The sequence below is a fragment of the Leptopilina heterotoma genome, unplaced genomic scaffold (genome assembly GCF_015476425.1).
Source record: "Leptopilina heterotoma isolate Lh14 unplaced genomic scaffold, ASM1547642v1 Lhet_256, whole genome shotgun sequence".
NCBI lineage: Eukaryota > Metazoa > Arthropoda > Insecta > Hymenoptera > Figitidae > Leptopilina > Leptopilina heterotoma.
The window spans coordinates 387,489-412,652 of record NW_025110968.1 but is presented as its reverse complement, the minus strand read 5'-3'; the positions used below and the strand labels follow the sequence as shown (position 1 = coordinate 412,652).

The window sequence follows — 25,164 nt, the reverse complement described above, 5'->3', positions numbered from 1 at the left end:
ATAACCTAACCTCAAAATTGTTAGTGAGCTATCAGACAATATTAATTAATTTATTTATTTGTCTACAAATGTAATTTAATAAATTCAAATTATCAATTTTACACTATATTAATAAATTTCAAAGATATAAAAAAAATTAGCAGGCGATTCTATTTCAACCGAGGGCAAAAAGAATCTTCGTACTGTCCTGCATATTTATACTTTTTCGTCAAGGTGACCTATTTGGATTATACGGACACACACCCGAGTTGTCCGTATAACCAAGACTTCAGTGTACTACATATTACATGTGATGACGTAACTGGGTAACTGAAAGGTGGTGTTTTGAAATTTCTTAGGCCGCAGTCCCATGGCAGCGTTTTGCGTTGCGTTGTAATAAGAGAGAATGCAGCAAACGTATATTTGCGTCTTTTTCTCTCCCATTACGACGCAACGCAAAACGCTGTCATGGGACTCCACCCTTAGGCTGGAGTCCCATGGTAGCGTTTTGCGTTGCGTTTTGTAACTAGGCCATGAGTGCAAATAGAGCAAACATATATCTCTATCTCTCTCTCACTCATGGCCTAGTTACAAAACGCAACGCAAAACGCTATCATGGGACTCCACCCTAAGACCGACCTGATCAAGCAAAGCTTAAGTCCTTGCTTAAGTCGGGACTATGAATACCGCCCTAAGAAGTGCAGGCAACGAGAACATACCTATTGTGAACTCTCCATTATAGTTCGCTATTTCGTGCCTATATACCGGTTTGGAAAAGCATGTGTCAAGCAATCAAATTAAATAGCTTTCAAATTAAACAATAATTGTTGTTTTGACACTTTCTACTTATAAGTCACATAAGAAGAAGAAAGTAAATAAAAGTTAATGAAAATTAGTAATATACTAAATAATGAAATCCGTACAACATATAACGACAGATGATTCTGACAAAATAAAATGTCTTATTAAGAACCTAATAACTCAAAAACAGAATAGCAAACAATTAATAAAGGATTGTTTATATCAATTAAATAAATCAAATCAGATATCATTATTCGCTTCTGATAGTACTGTAAGTATTTGTTTCCTATTTTCAGCAAATTTATTTCAATAATTTTATTTAAAATCGCAAGGACAGCGATTTTCAAATATATCTTATTATTAAAAAAATTTATTGTTTATAATATATATTACTTGTCTTGCTCAGTTTTCGGAAAATATGGATAAAAAATTTGTTCAAAATATGTTTTTCAAAAATTTGACAAGTTGTACGAAGTTAAATCCTAACTCTAGAATGGAATTTCATTATATTTTTTTATAATTTTGAAAGGAATACAAATTTTAACAGGAATAAAAATTTGTGGTTAACTGTAAAATGAAATGTTGGGGTCAATCCATTATATATTGCAATGATATTTAATATCCGTAGAATATATTTTTGACAATTTTTTTATAAAAGGGTATATAGCCGGACTTAAGCTTTAAAACGAGAGTACAAAAGTAGGACAATTATTGGTTTAAAAAAGAGTAAAATAGTATTAGTATACATTTTAAAGTGCAATTTAAATAAGAAATTTAATTATTTTTTTATATCAAATCCAATTTATTTCACTTATTTTGAACATGTATTAACATTATTTGCTTAAAATTTGTGACATTACATACATTTAACAATGTTAACATTCTTAAAGTATAATAAAATTTAAGTTTTAAAACTTTTATTTATCAATTTTTCCTACTACACTAAATAGTGTTTCATTCTTTAGAATGTGTTTATAAAATTCATGGCAGTCAATTTGATTAAAATTAACAGAAAAGAACAGACAAAAACCCGTATAATAATTAAAAGCCGGTATGACAAACCCCACAGACTCTAAAAAGAGTACATGTCCGGGGAAATAAGTGCGGTTGGTAACCCTAATTCGCGAGAGCATTTATAAAACACGTAACTCACGAAAACAAATAGAAAACATGCTTATTTAAAATAACAGTTTTTTTGAAGGCTATGTTACAATTTTTAATACACTTAAATTTCCCCACTTTTGGACCTGCGAATTTCGTTTTTTTTCTTCGAGAGTACATTTTAGGAGTCAAACTTTCATTCCATTTAAATGGGAAATGGATTTTTTTATCTAAGTGCATAATAATAGACGTTAAAAAAGGGTATGTTTTTTTGACATAAACAAATGGAATAACTCAGTCAATTTTCACTTTATCGATTTGGTGTAAAGGGAATTTAATTCAAATTATTTTTATATAAGTGTGTAGCATCGTTGTATTGATAGTTGAACAGGCGTGCATATGTGAACCTAATGCTACACACTTATATAAAAATAATTTGAATTTTTTTTATGTCATAATATTATTTTGAATTCAATTGAATTATATGTACGAAAAGAATTTTTTGTCAAATGTTATAAATAATAATTAAAAATTTTTTGCTAAAAAAATTTTCGTTTTTATTATTAAACATATTGTATTTTGAAAAAATATAAAATCATTTTTGGATTCAGCGTAAAAAAATACATCAAATTAAAAAAAGAATGATTAAAATCGGTAAATAATTAACGAAGTTATGACCATTTTTGCAAATTTGAAAGGCTGAATTGAGTTGTGGTGGCGAGAATCACGCTCCTTCGAGTACCCCCACTCCGACGTTCAGAGGTTGAAAAAAGGATACATTTACTTTTACTTGATATACATGAAAAATAAATGCACAAAACCTTATGTCCAATTTTTTTTCATAAAATACATATACATTAAACTAAAGTGGTATGAATTGCAACTAAAAATATTGATAATTAACTAGTCAGGAATTTTTTGAAAAAAATAAACTAACTCCCCCCTCCTTGAAGCTAGGTCGGATTTTTTTTGGAAAAGTTTTGTGAAAACGAATGAAATTAAATTCCCTTTACACCAAATCGATAAAGTGAAAATTGACTGAGTTATTCCATTTGTTTATGTCAAAAAAACATACCCTTTTTTAACGTCTATTATTATGAAAAATTTCATGTTTTTAGTTAACAAATGGAATAAAACATAAACTATTTGTCCGATCGAGTTGACTTTTTTTAATTTATTCCGCTTCACAAGGAGAATATTCCTGGTGAGTTGTAAACAAATTCAATAATTATTAACAAAGTTATTCAACAATTAAAAAAGTGCTATTTTTAATGGTTTAAATTCATTTGCAACTAAACTAATTAAACTTTTTCAACGTATGACCATTCATTTGAAAGGTATTTTTAAGCTCTAGAACTTTCAATCACAACTCTTTCCTCTAAAATTTAACCGGAAGCAAGGGTCATCAAAAAATTAGGAAAATTGTTTATAAAAATAATTATTTTAAAGAACTATATTTTTTAAGCTTTTATTTTAGAGCTACTAATAAACTTCTGATTCTATAAAGAAAAAAAATTTAAAAAAAAGCAAACTTGGTTAAAACATTGTTTAAATAATTGTTTATAACAATTAAATTTAATATTAATTGTGTTATTTTGCTTTCCAAAAGTTAATTTTACTTAATTTTGTAAACTCAATAAAGTGCTTTTGTTGTGAATGTCTCTGAAAGTATTTAAATTTCAAAAGCTTTTAATATAGGCAATTCGTTTTTTATTTAATACCTATTTAATAATCATGATTAACAAATAATTATAAAATCGTTTTCACACTTTTCATTTGCATGTGTTCTGTGACAATTTCTCAAAGTTTCATAGAAATTAAATAACAAGGGGCAACTTTGATTTTTTAGGCATAGACCTACCCAGATTAAAATTAAAAGTGCAATTATTATTTAAACAATTTTTAAACAAATTATTATTCTTATTTTTGTTTAAATTATAATTTTATATTTAATGCACATCGGCATTTCAAAAAAGTTTGGTAAATTTGCATGATTAGAAAAAACTAATACTAATTTGTTTAAACAAATAAAAATTTAAAAAATGCACAGTATTCTTACAAATTAATTACAAATCTCAAGTTAAAATGTGACTGTCCACGAGAAAACAGGGCTTAGGTCCAAAAAATAAATTTTGAGTTTTTTATGGTAATCGACAGATTTTATGTTGCTTTTTCAAATGCAAAAGTCAAAAGTTAAAAATATCAATTATTTTCGACAATGTATCGTTTTGAAGCTGGGTATGTCAAGCGTAGTTAACTTCAATCGTCCACTGTCCACGACAAAACACGGCTTAGGTCCAAAAAATCAATTTGAGTTTTTTATGGTAATCGACAGATTTTATGTTGCTTTTTCAGATGCAAAAGTCAAAAGTTAAAAATATCAACTACTTTCGACAATATATCGTTTTAAAGATGGGTATGTCAAGCGTAGTTAACTTCAATCGTAGTACTTCAATCGCTCGCCCTGTGAAATTCACGTTTGGGAGCTAAGCCCTGTTTTCTCGTGGACAGTCACAAATAATGACTAACTGACAACTACTTGTTGATTCAATAATTTAAATACCAAGTTCTCATTAATGATGAACCTTTATTAATCCAACATTAACTTCTCCACACAACCCACACAACATAAAAATATAACAAATAATATTCCTTCACAATACACTATTTTACTTTCATAAATCTTATAAACACGTCTTATCCCATCAACATCCAAATCAAACTATATTCAAAAATGTGCTTTCGTCATCTGCTACATTTTTTGCTAAATGCCGCTACACACTTGTCATAAAGGGGATTTACATTTCCCCCTACGCCTTACAGTCAAAAGGACTAACGCGTTAAACCAAAAATCAAATAATAATTATTAATTGAAATTATAATAATAAAAAGAAAGTAAATAATGAACATATCGTGACGAAACCACTTCGTCACACAACTTAATAATCAAAATAATAGGAATGATTTACTAAACAGAAGTAAAACAAGATCGTGCAACACATGGACCTCAGATGCGACGCATTCGCGTAAGTGCAAAGTATTTGCACTGCAGGATAAAAAATTCAATATTTCGGTTAGTTTTAAAGTCTCCAGAAATTTTTATTTTGCAAGAAATTCTTGAGAAGCTAAGGAATCCTAATATTATAGTTACAAAAAAATTGAAGGGGTGTTTATGCCCAAAAAAATGAAATCTAAACTTTTTTTTACTTTTTTTCTGGGCAAATTTTTGATTTTTTTTCTTTTAATACTGCACTTTAAATTGTTATGAAATCAATTATTATTTCCTAAAATATAAACAAAATCTAAGTAACTAGATAAAAGTTATTCGTTTTTTTTAAAAAAATGTACTTTAATGTTTGATGTCCGGTATAAAATCCACAATTTTGAAAAATTTTAACAATCTTTTTTTCCTAAAATCTTTTGTCATAAAACACTACATTTATAACAAGTGTCATAAAAATTCAAAGACCCATGACCAACTCTGATATTTTTGAGAAAATTTGACCCAGTTGCAGAAATATTTGATTCCTAAAGGAATATTGATTAAAAATATACTATACCACGCTCGCATAGGATTTCAAATTCATAATAGAATTTATGAAGTGCTACGAAAAGAAATTACAGAAAACTAACACATCAGTGTCAATTATAATATTAAAAGAAGATAACTAATAATACTAGTAAATTTGTAAAAAAAAATTGACTGCAGAAGTAAATATTTTATTTTGTCCGCAAGTGTACGGTTTATTGTGGAGTTTTTCACCCTGAATTAAGTTTGAACTGAATACAGTTTTTTATAACTATTGAATCCGTAATTAGTCCGAAGTTAGTCAGACCATTTGCAACTAGTAAGTGCAGAAGTAATCCGGTTGGTTGAACAAGTGAATCCGCAGCTAATCCGAAACAGTCTGCTTATGGTCAGGTTTTTGTCACTCAGAATTAGCCCGGATAAATCCAAACTCCATACGGTTTTTGTATAACCAGTGAATCCGGAATTAGTCCAATCTAGTCCGAAGTTAGTCTGATAATATGCAACTTGAAAATGTGAAATTAGTCCGAAATTAATCTGGTTATGGCCATGTGAGTCAAAACGCGTCAACCGTGAATAAAATTTTTTTATAGTTTTGGAAAAGTAAAAATTAATAACTCATTACTGTTTTGCTAGAAATTAATAACAATTTTTTTTGTACCGTAAGTGAGGCTAAATTCGCTCATGTAGGGTAAATTCGCTCAACCGATGTCTATTTTTTAAAATTCGATTAACATACTTTTTAGACAGAAATATTTAAGATTTACAATTGTTTTGGTTAATATAAATGCTAAACTTTATTTTAAAATTTATTTGCAGCAAATTCATTGGTAACTTTCAGTAGAAATTATATTTAAAACACAAGTGAATAATTTTCATATTGAACAAGTAGTATGAAAAAGTAGGGAATAAAGCTTTACTTCAAAATTTTTAAGTTGAATACTTCTGAACATTACATTTCCTGTATCTCCAACATGATTTTCATAAAGCACAAAAATTTAAGCAATAAACAGATTCTGCAAAAAATCAATTTAAAAAAAAAATTCAAATTTGTTGTGTAAATTCGCTCAGGAAATAAGTCTACAAAAAAAGATGTTTGGGCCTGGATATTTTAAGTATGTTAATTAATTTAATTTATAATTCGATTTTTTTAAATAATAGTACTCTTATAACTGAAAATTAAACGATTAAAAACGGTTTAAGCACTAAACTGTCAAACTTAACCTTGTTTTTTATGGTTATGAGTACGTTTGATTGAATGATTGAATCTAATTCGATACCTCCATGTATTACAATCCTATCTTACGGTGAAGGTTAATACAGTCCTATCTTGCGGTAACGTTTTATACAGTTCTATCTTGAAGTGACGGTTTATACCATTCTATCTCAAAATTTTCAATTTTTCAGTTTTTTGCTAAAATTATAGAAGAAAATATTCTGTATTAGATGGTAACACCTAAAATAGTTATATTAATTAGGATATTTATAAAAAACAGTAATTAGAAATAATAACAAGTTTTATCTTCCAAGTAAAAGTGTTCTATCTTTCTTTTGTTTTTGTATCTGTCAAAAAAAATATACACATGTGATTCGTATAATCGCGTTAGAAAAGCAAAAAAGAACAAAAGGTAGAAAATGGATATCCCTTTGGATTTAAGTATGCCATCAGGAAAAAAATTCTTTACTGAATAATAATAAAAATATATAAATTTATAAAGTGATTATTTTATCTGTTAATTTTGCTTTATTTTAACTTTTCTTACACCAGGAGAGACTTGTTCTGACGTAGAAATTGAGATCATTCGAATTCAGACTCGGATTGACTATTTTGACTAATATTACAGATACTTTTATTATTATAATTATATTGTAATTTATAATCTTGTTATCGTTTGTGAAATATATAATAAAATACTAGTATAATATAATCCTTGAAACATACTTATTAATTCTATATTGGAGTGACGTTTTCAACGTTTATTAAAGTAAAATAATGTAGATTTTTAAATTATTTTATTATTATTCTATTTGTATTCTCACTTGTGTAAAAATTTTCTACAATCAAAACCTCGTTTACTTACTTATTTAAATATTTGTATCTATACTTAAAACTCATAAAAATGATACGTTTATTTTAACTAATAATAATTGATAATTAAAATTAAACAAGAAAACTAACAACATTATTTTTATCATTCCACTATCCCGTGAAATATTAACCTGTCATAAAATTAGGTTAATTAACCTTTGTAGACGTATTAAGAATGCATTTTCTTGGCTTGATTTTATATAATTGTGTTTTATTTATGTATATTATGATAGAAAAATCTTTAAAGAATTACATAAAAATTATCTTATGAATATCAAACTGTCATTAATATTTTTAATATGGAATTTACTTTTAATTTGGCTCTTACGCAAAATTGGCAAATTTGAGATAGAATGGTATAAACGGTCACTTCAAGATAGAACTGTATAGAACGTTACCGCAAGATAGGACTGTATTAACCTTCACCATAAGATAGGATTGTAATACATGGAGGTATCGAATTACTTATTGATAAAACAATATTAAATATTTATTCCAATAACTTTGTATATTGTTCTTAATTTTTTTCTTTATTGATTCTAAAGAATATTTAGTTTCATTTTTGCAGATTAGAATATATTTTGCCAGAATAATAATGGTGAGAAAATTTACCCATCATTTAAAGGTAAAGTCGCTCACAAAAAAACGGCTTATAAATAATTTTCTGCAACATATTTTAATTTCTTTATGCAGTAATAGGAAAGATAAAGGGTTAAAGATTATATATTTTTAGTGCCAATGTTTATTTTCATCGTTTCCCGAAGTTATTTAAAAAAGAATTGAAAAATTGAGCGAATTTAGCCTTACTTACGGTAGTCATTGAATATACACTCTTTTAAAATAAACTTAATTGAGAAAAAAAATTTTTAATTTTTAATAACAATTTTATAAACAATTAGTGTTTTTTATGCTTTCTAAAGCAAGGATTTTAATGAAATTTATATTTAAGATAAAAACAAAGATTCCCGAAAAAAAAAATTTGTATTTCCAATTACAACCGGAGATTTTGAATTTTTTGTTGCGCCGTGCGCCGTCTGCTCGTTTACCGCGGCATCTCCGGTTGTAATTGGAAATACAAATTTTTTTTCGGGAATATAAAGATGTAGGTTCAATGTATCTTACATACAAATTTCATTAAAATCCTTGCTCTAGAAAGCATAAAAAACACTAATTGTTTATAAAATTGTTATTAAAAATTTAAAAAAATTTTTTTTTCACAATTAAGTGAGTGGGTATATAAAAGTGTGGATATTCAATGACTACCAAAAAAATTGCCATTAATTTATAGCAAAACAGTAATGAGTTATTAATTTTTTTCTTAAATAATGCAAAAAATTTTTATTATAAAAAAAGGTATAAATATTTAAAATTTTGAAAAACGGTTAAAAGTGTTTTTTTGGTTTGCTGTGAACTACAGATTTTCATAAATGTTTTGACTTTTCCAAAACTATAAAAAAAATTTTATTCACGGTTGACGCGTTTTGACTCATGTTTATGTCATACGAAAATATATTTATAGTTTAAATTTATCTGAATTTAATACAAATTGTTTTTAATATACAAATTCAATATTATACCAAAATCTTTGCATACAGATTTTGGATTGTTCCATACTTGTTTCGGATTAAATCTTTCAACTGGATTACTTTCGGATTATTGCCGACTGATTTCGTATTCTTTACATATTGATTTTGCATTATTCCGTATTTATTTTAGATAAATTTTTTAACGGACATAATTTCGGATTGTTGCGTAATAATTACAGACTTAATTCATAGACATTCATGATTACTCCAGACTGATTTAGGATACATAATTTCGCTCGGATTGACGTTAGATTAATGCGGATCATTTTCGGATATTTTTCGTATAATTATCGTCCTAATCTACAATAATATGTCCGGACTTAATCCAGATTAGTCCGAAATTTTTGCCAGGGGTATAATATGATTCAGGTGTCCGATTATTTCCGGATTCTTATCATAGATATTTCGGATTGTTTCGTATTTGTTTTGGAATAGGATTTTTCCACACTAATTCCAAATTGAAGCGGACTAATGTCGGATTGTTTGCGTACAGATTTCGGATTATGCCTTTTAATTTGATTAAATCCGGATTATTTTATCAAATTTTCGGATTCTTAGCATACAGATTTCGGATTGTTTCTGATTATGTCTTTCAATTGGATTAAATCCCAATTATTGCAGACAATTTTCGGATTCATTGCATACAGCTTTCGGATTGTTTAGGAATAGAATTTTGCCACACTTCATTTCAAACTGTTGCGGACTAATAACGGATTTCTTGTTTATAGAGTTCGGATTGCTCCGGACATTTTGCGGATTAAGTTCTCTTACTAGATTAAATTCGGATAGTTGCCAACTGATTCCGTATTCTTTACATATTGATTTCGGATAATCCTGTACTTATTTTAGAAGAATTCTTCACTGGTCATAAATTCGGATTGTTGCGGACTAATTACGGGCTGAATTCGTACACATTCAGGATTACTCCAGAGTGTTTTCGGATTCTGGTTTTCGTTCGGATTAATATCAGACTAACGCGGATCATTTTCGTACAATTTTCAGACTAATGCGTAATAATCTGTCCGTATTTCATCCGGAACTAGCCCGAAATTTTTACCAGGGTATACCCGCGTTGATTTGAAATTTAATATTTTATTTTTAATTAATTTTATGTTTAAAGTATATATCTGTTATATTTACATAAAATATATTTTGTTAAGCTTATTTGCAGGGACCGATGCTGAAACGAAACTAAATAGAAAATTACTTTCGTTTTAGTTCTTGAATAATCCAAAAACAAAAGTATTTGAAACTATTTAGTTTCGTGTCGACTCGAAACTAAATTAACGCACACAGAAAACCTGGACTCGTTTTTGTTGCAACTCAAAATGAGCTCAAGTTAAACGCCATATAACGTGGCGCCACCTACAAGGTTCATTTTTGTTGCGTCTCAAATTGAGTAGCGTAGGCTACTCAATTCGAACATAGGTTTTTTCAGTGCGTCTAAATATTAGTTTTGTGTCAACTTGAAACTAATTTAACTGATTGAATTAAGTTTCCGGTGGGGTTACTAACAGTACTCATTTCCCCGGACATGTACTCTTTTTAGAGTCTGCGGGGTTTGTCATACCGGCTTTTTAGCAATTGATAAAGATTTTTTTCAGAATGTTTATAAAAAATGTATTTCATAAATCAGTTTGAGTGGTTTTAGAAACAAATTACAACTTTCGAGCGTAAAAGAACCCTACTGAAAAGAAACGACCGTAAATACGGGCGTGAATGTGACCGTAAATACGACCCTAAATACGGGCATAAATACGAGCCTCAGTAGGGTGGTGTAAGGGTACCCGGTAAGAAGTGAGGAATTGAAAAGAATTCAGAAGTTCATTTCTTTTGAATGGGCGAATTTCCAAAATAATCCAATTCCTCGGTGGAGCAAGGAAAAGTAGCAAAATCTATTATTCTTAATTGACTTCACCAAAATATGAAACGCGCATTCAAAAGAGTGAGAGAGTACAACAAATCAGTAGAAATTTCTATTCCACTGAATTGCTTTACTATCACTCAATATTTCACTTGAAAAAAGGTTAGGTTTTGAAAACTTGACGTTAAACATTGAACGCTTGAAAATGTCTTTCATTTATTTCAGTACACGGAAAAAAATAATTCGGAAATAGTTCCTGAATTCGTTTCGAAATTGAGGATATAAGCAAAAGTCGGTAATTATTATAGAGCTGTTATTTGGAAGAAATGTCGAACTTTCAAAATAGATATTCAGGAATTATATGGTAAGAACTCGGTATTTATGTGATAGTTTTTACGAAATGTAGCGGCTGAGTATTTCAGATAGTCTGGACGGTAGAACTTCCGATGAGTTCGGGAAAAATTCAGAGGGTCGCTTCATATATGAAGAAGGTCTTATAAGGGCTACAGAATAGTTCCGGAACAATTCCGTATAGCAAAGAAAATAAAAAAAAGAAGTTGTGTATACGCGTATATACTTGATCGACATTCGTCAAGCAAGGCGAACTGTGATTGGTTGAGGAGGATACACACACATACATACATACATACATACAGCTACCTACATATATTCTAACGCACACATAATTTATACACAAATAAACGCAAATACACGACGCATTGAATCGCACGCTGGTTGTAGGGACCTGGGAAGTCTCTTATATACTAGACTTTACTTTTATTCAGCGCTTGTGAGAAACGGGGTCGGCACATCTTTTCTTTCGATGAAGTTCGGGAATTATTATGAAATTTAAACTGGAGTTCTCCTTGATTAGACGCTTGTAAATACTATTTTAGAAGAAATATAATTTCTACGACAAAATTTCGATAATATTATAGACCAGTCCTGTATTTCTCCAGGAATTTATTTACAATGCTGATTTTGAAAGTCTCACAAAAACCGTTTCGTAATTAGTTCGGAACGATTCAGATATACTTACATTGAATTTCTAAAAATTTCTGGAACTTTGCACAAATCCTCAATTATGGAACAAATTCAGGAATTCTTACAGAATTTATTTTTTCCGTGATAAGAGAATTTTTTATTTTATCGTAAGCACTGTGCGTTTTTAACCGTATTTTCACTAGTTTTAATATTTCATTTTAATAATTTAGCACTGAAATCACAATGAAATTCACACGACGCGAAAACTAGCTGTCACTGCGTTTTATTTTAAGACAATAACTAGAAGAGCTCCTACAAATAATTGGAAAGATTAGGCTTTTTCAAATTGTTTGTCAAAAGTTCTATTCCTCTTAATGCGTTTCTAAAATTCGAAGCAGTCAATTGAAAAAAATAAACAATTTCTATTCATTTGAATTGACTACGTAGAATCGCTTAAAGTCGATTGAAAAGAATATCTATTTCATATTTTTTTCAATTCGCTTTTACAAGATTTACTTTGTCGATTCAAAAGGATAGGATTCTGTATTTTTTTTCGAACGTTAAGAAGCAGAAAAATTTTGCGCATTCAAAAAAATAGAAACTCTTAATTCTTTTTTTATCATCTCATTGACACGAGCAATAGAGAAGAATTAATTTTTCTGATATTTTGCTGTTCACAGAGGAATTGGGTTTTTTTTTTGGAAATTAGCCTATTCAGAAAGATTAAAAAATCCTCGTTTAACAGAATATTTCTGGAAATTTAATCTTTTTCTATTCCTCGCTTCTTACCGGGTACAGTCCCATGTTGAGCAGAAAACACAATGCAAAGCAGAATTTCGTAAGAGTGGAAAGGATAGTGATATCTGACTATCTCTCTTGCACTCACGAAATTCTGCTTTGCATTGTGTTTTCTGCTCAGCATGAGACTGCACCCTAATTGAAACAGTAAATACAGCCGTATTTATGCCCGTATTTAGGGTCGTATTTACGGTGGTATATGAATACTATTTTTTTCCATATACATTAAATATAATATTGCTCTAAAATAATATATTTTTTCAGATAAGTATTAAAATATAATTTATTCTTAAATAATTTGAAATTTTTAAGCGTTCAAATAAAAGAAATGCAAAATGCAAACAAAAAAATTGATGAAATTTTGTTTGTTGTTATATTTATTATTATAATATTTCAAGTAACACGTAACTTCCTTTCTCTGTATACCTGACCTCCTTGACTACAGTTTTTACTTGCGGTGTTGTGATTCGCGTCGCGTCGGTTGATCAACATTGTTTTTTAACTTCGTTTCTTAACAAAAAGTTCAATTGTTTCGTAAATCATGAAATTTTTGACAAATTTTTTGTCGAAATCTATTATATTGTGAAAATTGTGAAAATAAATGTAAAACTTGTAAAATTCTTATTTTTTTACAAAAATTGTATTATACGTATTTTTGTGGCTGTGAGTAAAATAAAGTGATATATAAATTTGTTTGTGTTGTATTGTTTATGTGTTAAATAATAATTATAATTATAATACTAATAAAACATCATCTTCTACTAATATTAAATAATATTATCCTTATTCCTAACATATCCTTAAATTGTTTTTTTTTGCATTTCTTTTATTTGAACGCTTAAAAATTTCAAATTAGGTATTTAAGAATAAATTATATTTTAATACTTATCTGAATACTTATTTAGGGTCGTTTTACGGTCATAGTTGCGCCCGTATTTACGGTCATTTCTTTTCAGTAGGGGAATCATATAAACTTCTATTAATTTTAATCAAATAGACTGCCATGAATTTTATAAACACCTTCTAAAGAATGAAACACTGTTTAGTGAAGTAGGAAAAATGGATAAATATAAGTTTTAAAACTTAAATTTTATTATACTCTAAGAATGTTAACATTGTTAAATGTAATGTTACAAATTTTAAGCAAATAATGTTAATACATAATTGTTAAAAATAATTATAAGTAACCGGGTCCGAGAAAAGGGACCTTATGACCAAAAACATTTTTTCCTGGGACTAATTGCATTACATTTTAAGTACCTTAAAGTGCAAGAAACCGTCTAATTCTAAAAATCGATTTTTTTAGCAAAAGGTCCCTTTTCTCAGACGCGGTCACATATAAGGGAAATAAATGTGATATGATATAAAAAAAATTATTAAATTTCCTATTTAAATTGCACTTTAAAATATGTACTACTATTTTACTCTTTTTTAAACCAATTGTCCTACTTTTGTACACGGAAAGAAAAGGTCTGGAAGAGATATCCATAAAAATATTGCTGAGCAGAATATTGTTGTGTTATCCAATTCAATGGAAGAGACAACTTTCAGAATAGAAGCACATTCCATATTCAATGGATGAGGGAGCCATATTATATTGTTGAATCAAATATGGATGTGACATCCATAGGCATGGTTGGGCTTACAATTCATGCTATGGATTTTCACATATGGCTGCCTCATCCATATAAACTTTGGTTGGGAGATCCATAGTTAGTTCAAAATTTCGATACATGTTGCGCGCAATTCATTATCATGGCATCCATTTAAAAATGGTCGTCTCAATTTGTCCGTCGCGTCGGTTTCCTGTCACGTCTATATAATCACGTTGTGAGTTTATTGTATATAAATAGTGTTATAATTGTTTATTATTTATTATCGTTATTGTCTATATGTGTTTATGTAAATTTATTTTTATGAAATATGTGTAGAGTATATAAGGAATATTATATGCTCAAATATTGTAGTTGTGTGTATAATGTAGTGGATAGCGTTAGTGTTTAGTATGCGTTAGGTCTAGGGTTCGTATCTCCCCCCATCGGTTAATAATTTATTTTGTTAATATGCGGTTATTCAATAAGTGGTGTGTATTAATTAACAAAAATGTGTATAAAATATCTCAAGTGAAATAGAATTTAATTAATTAACGGTGTTGCGCAATTTCAAACAGTGGTCGTCTTTTAAAAATGGCTGCTTGAACGTAAACATAATTTGAAAAGGATTTTTCTCCCAATTTGGACAATTATTGCAAAATAGGAAAAAATACCAGTTATCCTGAAATTTTGTTTTTTCATTTGTGCACAAGAAATTGAAAATCCAATATAATACACGACGTCAAGAAGTAAAATGAGAAAATTAGATGTGCCCATTAGGTGCTGCCCTCTGGTAGTAATTTTATATATCGCGCATTTGTTTAACTTTTTCCTATTTTACTTCCTGTCGTTGTAAATTTAAATATATCTTTTACTTCTTGCGCGCAAATGAAAGATAAACTATTCAGGATATCTTGTATTTTCTCCGATTTTGCAATAACTGTCTGAATTGGGAGAAAAATCATTTTCAAATCAAGTATACATTTGAGAAGCCATTTTTAAAAGGCGATCGCTGCGGAACACCATTAAGTGATTCAAATTCTTTTGTTTCCCATTTCCATTACAATGGATCACCCAACCATAGATCTTTTGCTGCTCCAACAATATACAGCCAGCCATAGAATATGGATGCAGCAACCTTAACTATGGATATCCCGTATTTTTCAATATAATATGGTTGTGATATCCATGTATCTGGATCTGTCAACTATTCCTTTTTCTCCGTGTACTCTTTTTTTAAAGCCTAAGTCCTACATTACAAAAAATGGAGTTGGTAACCCTAAGTTTCGTGTCGACTCGAAACAAAAGATTGAAAAACATAATTACAAGGAGAGAAAAAAAAGTGTATCGGCTTTCTTTTGAGCTGTCATGCTAATTTTAAGAAGTCAAGTAGTTGTAACTGGAGAGCCAGGCCGTTTTGACTTGGCTCTCCACTTGCGTCTATAGTTTTCCTCAGTCAATTTACTACTAATATCGATCCAGCCATTGACACTACTTGAGGCAGCCAAGTCAAAACTGTCTGGCTGTCAAATTGTGCTAACTTGGGTATCACAGGTTATGTGTCAATCACAAAAAAATTGTTTCCCTGACTTACGTAACTTGAGCAACTTAAGTAATGAATGTAACTTACGTAACCAGAGTAAATTACGTAACTAGAGTAACTTACGTAATTAATGGAACTTACGTATGATATTTAACAAGAACATCTTACCTAGGTTACGTAAACAGAGTAAATAACATAACTAAAATAACTTACGTAAGAAATGAATCTTACGTAACTAGTGCAACTTACGTAAGTTAATAGAACATACGTAAGTTACGAAACTAAAACAACTTATGTAAGTTAATCTAATTAGGTAACTTACGTAAGTTTTAATAATTACGTGAGACATTTTAGTTACGTAACTTACGTAAGTTCATTTTTTTACGTAAGTTAATTTTTTTACGTAAGTTAATTTAATTACGTTATTTACTCTTGTTACGTAAAATAAACGTAAGTTCCATTAATTACAAAAGTTACTCTAGTTACGTAATTTACTCTGGTTACGTAAGTTACATTAATTACTTAAGTTGCTCGAGTTACGTAAGTCAAGGGAAACAATTTTTCTGTGATTGACACTAAATAATTATGTTTTTCAATCTTTTGTTTCGAGTCGACACGAAACTTAATTTAATCAGTTAATTCAGTTTTAAGTTGACACTAAAGTAATATTTAGATGTTAATTTAGTTTCGAGACGACACGAAACTATAGTATATTAAGCAACAAGGTATGTAAATAAATTAACAGCCTTTAAGTCCCGTGTTACTTACGATATTTTTTATTCCAAAGGCACAAAAGTGTCGATTTCAGATAGCAGACGACAGGGAGTGTGTTCGGTTTTCTGTTAAATTAATTTATTTTGGTGTTGTGCGTGCGATTTGAATTAAGTACTTAAGTGAACGCGTGGGGGCAGCATCTCACGGTGTTCAATTTTTACGCAAAAAGGGGACTATCTCACGCGTCGGAGTTCTCGCTTCTACACAGTCTCTCATAGATTTCTCACGGCAACCATCAATTTTGGTCAGCTCTTGATATTTTATCTTTTGAGTCTTAATTTTCAATTATTAAGCAAGTAAAATCAAGTGTAAATTATTCGGTCGTCTCTCGGTAATAATCTCAAGTGTGAAAATAAACGTCTTTCTCTTAGAAACTATAATTTTTTCTCACAAAGACGAAGGCGTGCATTTTGCCGTCAAGGCCGCCGCTTAAATTTAGACTTAATTTAAAGACTATAAGGTGATTCTCAATAACCATTAATTGTGAAATCAATTATTACAAAATCCTCAATAAATAAATCTTTTTTGTGTATTTTAACCTAAAATTTCATAGTGAATTTAATCTGAATTTATTTCCCACTATTCCCATTTTTTGATACAAGACTAGTCTCAACGAACCCAAGGAAATTCTCAACTTCCTCGGTCTCTGTCAAACCAGAGTGAAAGTCATTCACTTGTTCGACTTGTATGAAAAAGGCGGCCTTTTTTCCCATGGTCAAAAATATAACGCATGGGACCAGCTGTTTTTTTGGCCATGGGAAAAAAAGGTCGCCATTTTCATTCAAGTGAAAAAATGAATGGTTCCTGTCGGCTGCTATCTAAAAGCACCTATTTTGTGCCTGAGGTATGAAAAAATCATTTTGTTTGTTTAGTTTCGTGTCGACTCGAAACTAAAGTTGCTTTGTTAATTTAGTTTCGCGTAAACTCAGAAACTAAAACGAAAGTAAACTTTCGAGACGGTCCCTGCTTATTTGTCTTAAAATAATATTCTTTTAAATATTATAAACTATTTATTTTAAAAAGCATTTCAAATGAACTCGCGCAGTTTTACCAACACACTTTCATTTAGTGAGGGTTGGCAACTCAACTCAACTCATTATAGTTCCTCTACTTATTATTGTTAACAACCCCCATAGCACCGAAACTTTCCTAAAAATTTATTAAATATTTACTTGCAATATTCGTCATATTTAACTGAAAAGTTTAGTGAAAATTGTGTAAAGATTTAAATGTCCCGATTAAATAAATGTTTAGCGCGAAGCTTTCCTGAACATGAAATTAAATTTTCGCATAATTATAATTATAATTATAATTATAATTATGCGAAGATTTTATTGAAATGTTCAGGAAAGCTTCGCGCTATAAACATTTATTTAATCGGGACATTTAAATCTGTACACAACTTTCAATAAACATTGCAATTAAATATTCCGAATATTGCAAGTAAATATTTAATAAATTTTTAGGAAAGTTTCGGTGCTGTGGGGGAATATTAGATATACAACACTTTAATTTTTTTTAGTTATTTTTATCAAATGATTTAAATATATTTTTTTAATTGTTTATTTTAATTCTACCAATTGAGGCTCCCAATTCAAGAACCGGTCGGACGCTCGGACGACACGCGCAACTGCCAGTCAGTGAGCAGTGAGCGCCTCTGGGCCACTCACTGCTACCTGACTGGTACTAGCGCGTGTCGTCCGAGCGTCCGACCGGTTCTTGAATTGGGAGCCTCAATTACCGATAAATGTTGCAAGTATTGTTTTAATATTTGTGTACTTAACCCGCCATTGCAGTGCGAGTACAACTCGCACTTGTCAAATTTTTACATTCTCATCATATGAGAAGGTATTAGTTTTATGCAAATTTTGACTTTTGCTAATTTTATGAAATCTTCATGTTTTATGGTCCCCTGAACCCAAAAAACATGGTTTGACGATGGTTTCTGTCTGTCTGTCTGTAGACACAAAATGTTTTTCCCATAATAACTTTTGAAAAACTTATCGGATCGTTTTCAAATTTAACTCTCTTAAAGTTAGTGTAAAAATGAAAGCTAAGTTCGTTAACCAGCCATTTTCGTTGAAAAATACAAACAACTTTTCTCTACAACATTTTTTGATAAAAACTCAAATTTCGGAGTTATAGGCTCTTAAATGCCCAGGCGGCACGAGGTGAACTAAAAGGCATCGAAAAGTTAACCTAGAAAGTTAACTGTTAACATCTTGGGTTGCAAAAATGTCATCTTTTTGTAATGAAATTTGTATACCTATTATGACTCCTATGTCTGGCCAATGTCACATTTATGGAAAATAAATTTTAACGTTTTGATAACTTTTTGAGTTCTCAAAAAGATAACAAATAGATAGCTTATTAAAGTTATCAAATCAGCAACTATATTAGTTCAAAAATATTACTAAAAAGTTAACTTTTGTTTAACAGCATTTTCAATAATAAAATAAATGTTAACTAAAATTTATCAAATACCTAGATAAAAGTTAATGAATAGTTATCTATTTATTAACAAAAAGAACGAGAAAATTTGTTTTTTATTGATATAAACATAATTATTTGTATCACATATCACACTTAAAAAAGCGTACATATACTTAGAATTATTTAAATACTTAAACTTCAACAAAATAAACTTTTTTCCATATGTTAAATGTGAGGTTTTAAATATGAGCATTTAGATTTAAAATTATAATATATAATATAAATGGTATTTTAGTAATACTGTTAATACCTTTATTATTAGGTTTAAATAAAGTCTTTCAATTATAAACAAGTTAACTAGTTCTTAAAGAGAACAAATATACTAAAATACTTATGCGGTTTTTTTGTTTTTATTGGATCTGACTGAGTCATCATTTTAAAATAAACTTATTTTTTTACTTAGAAAAAATTGAAAAGTTTTAAAAACTTAGAAAAAAATTGACAAGTTTTAAAAACTTAGTAAAAGTAATTAATAAGTTTTTTGCAACCTCTTTTTAATAAATAGATCCACTAATACCGTTGGAAGAAAAATATTTGTTAAAAAGTCAAAAAAAAGAATCAAACCAAACAAGAATAATTATGTTTTAGACCGTTTTTGAGATTGTTCTTTTGATGCAGCCAGTTTAATTCGATCCCCAGCTCGCTGAAACCATTTTTTAATTTCTGCTTCGACAGCATCTTTTGTTGCAGTATATATTTCCATGAGAATTTCTATTAAATAAAAAAATAAGAGATATTAAAATTTAGACGTATAATAAAAGATTTTGAAATAGTAAAGCGTTGAGAAAGATTTTTTTCAAATTACAATTGCATCCTAGCTATTTTAAAATAATCACCTTTTTAAGAGCCTAAATTGACCGACGGATTAGCTCAGTCGGATAGATGCCTCGCTTGGCGGTCGTTTAAGGACCAAGGGTATAAGTACCCTTGGTTCGCGCCCATTTGGCTTGGTATTTTTCCGGCACGTGAGATAATATGAGCGGGAGGTTTGACGTCGAGGTATAATGATGTGCACCGTCGATTATTGTCCAGTACACACCATTAGAACTCGACTGTCGATAAACTGGTTGTGCTCAGGAGAGGTTTTCTACAGTTACCCTCTCAACTGTCGAGAAAACCCATTAGACGGGTGGTCCAGGCAAATGCGAATACTCCTAATTTTCAAGTCGCTCTGTAGGCGCAAAACTTAGTCTTAGGAAATGTATAAAAAGAAATATTATGTAAGAGAAAATGTAAACACACTTGTATAGCTAGATAAGCTTAAGACGGGTGTATAAACCAAATAAATATTGGATCCGCCATTTTGAATTTTTTAAAACGAACATCCGACTCGTAATCAACGACCCCAAAAACCCCCGAGTAACGAATTTCAAGTAAATCTGATGAATTTTTATCTTTGACGTCCGGCATATTGGATCCGCCATTTTGAATTTTAAAAAACTAACATCCGATTTGTAATCAGCGACCCCAAAAACCCCCGAGTAACGAATTTTATCAAAATCCATTAAAGATATTGTCTTTTTTTACAATTTGTTATAGCTGTCAATGTTTGTTAACTTAATTTGTTTATAATTTTAAAAATTTCACCTGTTTAATTTTTGTTTTATTCAAGGAGTACACTAACATTAATTTTCACTAGTTTTGAATATTAAATATTTGATTTTATAAATGGGAGAACAAATTATTTGAAAAATTCTTCCTTTTGGTTAACTTTGCAATAAACAAATTAATATAAACAAATAAAAATTTCAAAATCAGGCTCGACAAAACTCTTTGCAATTTTGTAAACTTTCATTAAAAAAAAAATTAATAAAATCGGTTAAAAAATAAGGCCTGTAGACCTTTTTGAAACTCAATTTGCAGGTTTGCACCACTGTGCGCCGCAACTGAATTCAGCCGTTCAAGTTTGCAAAAATGGTCATAACTTCGTTAATTATTTACCGATTTTTATCTTTCTTTTTTTAATTTGATGTATTTTTTTATGCTGAATCCAAAAATGATTTTATATGTTTTCAAAATACAAAAATATTATTTTTGTTCAAATGATAAGTGTATAGAATCCGTTGATTTCTACGTCGAAGTTGCTGTCGTTTCGAGAGGTTATAAAATTTTTTCCTTCCTACCATTAACACGAAAAAAATTAAAACAAAAATAAAACTTAATGAAAAAATGTCAGAAATATTTAAAAACATATTTACCTTTTATTATTACCCATATGCAAAAGTTTTATTATTAATCTACAATTCAACATCTATAACATGCACACGTGTATCCAAGCGATGAGGAGTCAAGCCATTTGCACAATACGCGCATTTATGCTGGAGAGGTTATAAACGCGGCCGGAAATTAATATATGGCGCGTTTTTTGACTCGTTATTTTTTGTATTTTTGAAAACTATTTGCATATATAATTAAATTAACTAAAAATAGTTAACAAAATATTATCATGACATTATTAACAAACAGTAATTGTAGAATGTTACCTTTTCCATTACAATTTTATCCTTTCTTAAAAAAGACATGGAGTGGAAAGGTCGAATGTATCGAAAAGTATTGAAGTAAAGAATGGGCAATGATCCTTTCTTAAAAAAGACATGGAGTGGAAAGGTCGAATGTATCGAAAAGTATCGAAGTAAAGAATGGGCAATGGGAATGTAAAATCTTAATAGAAGGGTGTTTTTAAAATTGTTTGTACATGTGAAGGTGGCGCTGCAGTCGTATGTTATTTAAAAAGAGCGCGAATATATACATTTTATTTTTGTTAAGAGAAAGTACACATAATAAATCTTATTTTGCATTGTCAAGAAAACGTCAACATTTCAAATATAAATAAGCAAATTATTAACTGAAAAAAATTGAATATTATTATTAATATAATAATGGACTTGGACAATGGACATATAAAAACTAGCACCGTAGACGGCCGCTTTCGGCCGTCGGAGGAGCTTGTTATGCAAAAATGTCAACTTTAACATGTTATCTTATAGATAACCTTAAATTGTTGACAATTTGTAAATTTATTTATAATAACATTTTGTTGAAGTGTGTAATGCCTCAAATTATTAACAAAATTTTGATAACAATTTTTGAAGTTTCCAAAGATATCTTTTTTAGTATTCAAATTCGTTAAGCTCTTGCTAACAATTTCTATTACCAAAAAGTTAACTTGAAAACGGTAACTTAAAATTACTAAATTGATAAGTGTGCCGCCTGGGTGGTCAAAAAAACTCAAAAATCCCAAAATAACGCTAAAAATCAAAATTTTTTCAAAGAAATAAAAGTAAGTTCAACTGTTTTCACATAATCTCACCCAAATACACCCAAAAAAATATATTTATAAACATAAAACTCTCAGTTTCTCGAAAAGCCACTGTATATATATATATATATATATATTTTATTATTTTTTTTAGCAAAAAACCGATTTTCCGACTCAATTATCTCCGAATCTATTTAATATGGGATCTTGCTCCAAGAGACTTTTTTCTCGTCTCGACGTCAGCTACAACTTTGCTTTCGACACTATTTCGCTAAACCCTATAGTTTTCGAGTTATTTTCAAAAAAGTAATTTTTATTATTATTTATTGTTTCAAATCATCAGATTTATACAAAGGAGTTCATCTCATTCCATCTTACATTGATTTTCTTTAATCAAGTTTGTTTAATTAACAATATAATTAGGAAGTAATTATTTTAATATTGTTTCAGTATTTAAAACTTCACTCGTCAATGCTACAATGCTTTTTACATTTTCATTATCATTCTTCCCCAATTCCTCGATCCATCCATCTCTAATTTCTTCTATTTCATAACTTTTACTTATTCTCTGTCTCACATACTGAAATCTCGAACATTCCATTAATACATGCCAAAGAAAATCGAATCCAATATATATCCTTCTACAACAAAAGTCACAATATTCATTTGGAACAAATTTGAAGGCTTTTTTGTCTATCCTTATAACAGGTTGATATTTATTGAACAATCTTAGTTGCGCCACTACTTTGACATATCTAAGCGGAACTTTTATCGATAAAAGATACTTTTGTGCACCTTCTTGTAAATATGTTGCCAACTGTGGATAGAGAGGAAAAGATGAAGTATTACAAGTTCTTTTAATGTCTGAGAGTCTACACTTTTCAGCGAATTTATTTAACTAAACTATTTTATTTCCTCGTATTGATGACAGTGAAAGATTTTTCCATTCATCCTCAATCCCAATTTCATCAAAAAAAATTTTTTTCACCTGGCTTGTCCAATTATATTTTATATCTTTTTCCTTACTTTCTCTTTTCCTGTCTAACTCTTTCATTCTTAAAAAACATTTTTTTGGGTAGCGGTCATACGGCATGTCCAATACATTTTCGATCCAATTAAGAACTAATTTAAATATCTTACATGCCAGATGACTTCTGCCTGTTTCTAATCTTATCGCGTATCCTGCTGTGTTTATTGGTGAATTCAAAATTCTTTTAAAAAAATTGGATTGGACTTTCTCAATAGAGTTTAAATAACGTAAACTCTAAATTATCGCTGCATAAAACAGTACACTAATTAGAAGACTGTTACAAATATGTGTTACAGGCTCAAAAGAATCAAGTTTTATTTTGTATATCAGTGATATCGTAGAATTAATAGCCAAGTTAGATTTCTTAATCGCCTCATCCTTTGCAGACAAAAAAAGAGAAGACTGAGTAAACGGAACGCCTAAATATATAGATGAACTCACAATTTCAACTACAAAATTATTATATTTAAAATTCGCTAGATTCTTATTATGGCAATGACCTCCTTTTCTATTATTATTATGTTTATTTACTCTCCCTGCTTCACGCAGGGTTCGAGACTCTCTAATACATAATTATCTACTTAACCTAATCAATACAAAATTTCTTAAAACTACAACGCAACGCTTAATCTAACTTATTCTAATTATCGAAATTACAAAATAAGCAATCCGCTAAAGAGCACCGGGTTTCCGTTTCCAGTTCCATAAGCCCTTTTTGGCTTCGTCAAAAAATAAAAATAAAAAATAAAACCCAAATCTAAAAATTAAATAATACTCCCCTTTTCCCTCCCCTTTATTTCTCTTAACATATATTCTCATTCCTCATTCTCTCCAATTCACACATCCATCTTTCACTCTTCCCATTCTCATTCAATATCCACATCATTATATCCCCTAACCCTCCTTGCACCCCTCCCACATCCATTTCCCCTACACATCTCGCTAACACATGCTCCCAATCCTCCACCTCAAAACTACATATTCTACACATTTTCTCTTGCTCATCCATCCAATACTTACACGCTCTCACTCCCTCACCCATTCTAAATCTGCATACCCTATTCCATCTATCAAACTTTCTCATTCTCACCAAATACAGAGGCACACCCTCACCCCTTACCATCCTATACCAACTATTATACTTAGACCCCGTTATCCTATTCCACCTTTCCTGCTCATCCTTTTTCTTCCATCCTCGCATTACCTCCCTACCATCCCCACTCCACTTTTTCCCCTCTTCCATCGCGTCTCTCCTTTCCTTTTCCCATTTCGATAACCCCCCTCGTCTCTTCGAATCCCTCCGCTTCACTAATCTCAGGCCCTCCCTCGCTTTATCGCTCCCTCTACCTTGCTCCAGCTTAGCTTCCAACCCCATCGCTCTCTTTCTCTGCCTCAGCACTATCTTCTCTCTTCCCTCCTCTTCCTTTATCATATACCCCGGACAATTCCGATCTACCCCCATAGTCCATCTCAAAAACCTTTCATGCAAACTTTCAATCTTCCCAATCTCACTCCAACCCCATACTTCCACCATATAACTTATCACGGCCCACACTAAAGCATCGAGTTTATTTATTTTACAATACTCTTCAAGAGCCAAGAGAATTTTTTTCATTTCAATTTGCGAGTCTGCTGGTATAGCTATATCATCCGCGTATGCTAAAAGCGAAATTAATGTCTTGTGGTCAATTGATACGCCTTTTATTCCTTTTGATTTCAAAAAGTCCTCGAAATCCGCAATA

General features: G+C 30.0%; 1 protein-coding gene across 2 annotated transcripts in view; it reads left to right on the top strand.

The window, feature by feature from the left end:
- Positions 1-732: 732 nt before the first annotated feature.
- LOC122503297 (HEAT repeat-containing protein 6) overlaps positions 733-25,164 on the top strand; it is a 345,658-nt gene continuing 321,226 nt past the window's right edge. For both annotated transcript variants that reach the window (XM_043613780.1, XM_043613778.1), the window contains exon 1: positions 733-1,051. In XM_043613780.1, coding sequence (XP_043469715.1) covers positions 890-1,051 — 162 coding nt within the window. In that variant the 5' untranslated portion in view covers positions 733-889. The remainder of the gene's footprint in view (positions 1,052-25,164) is intronic.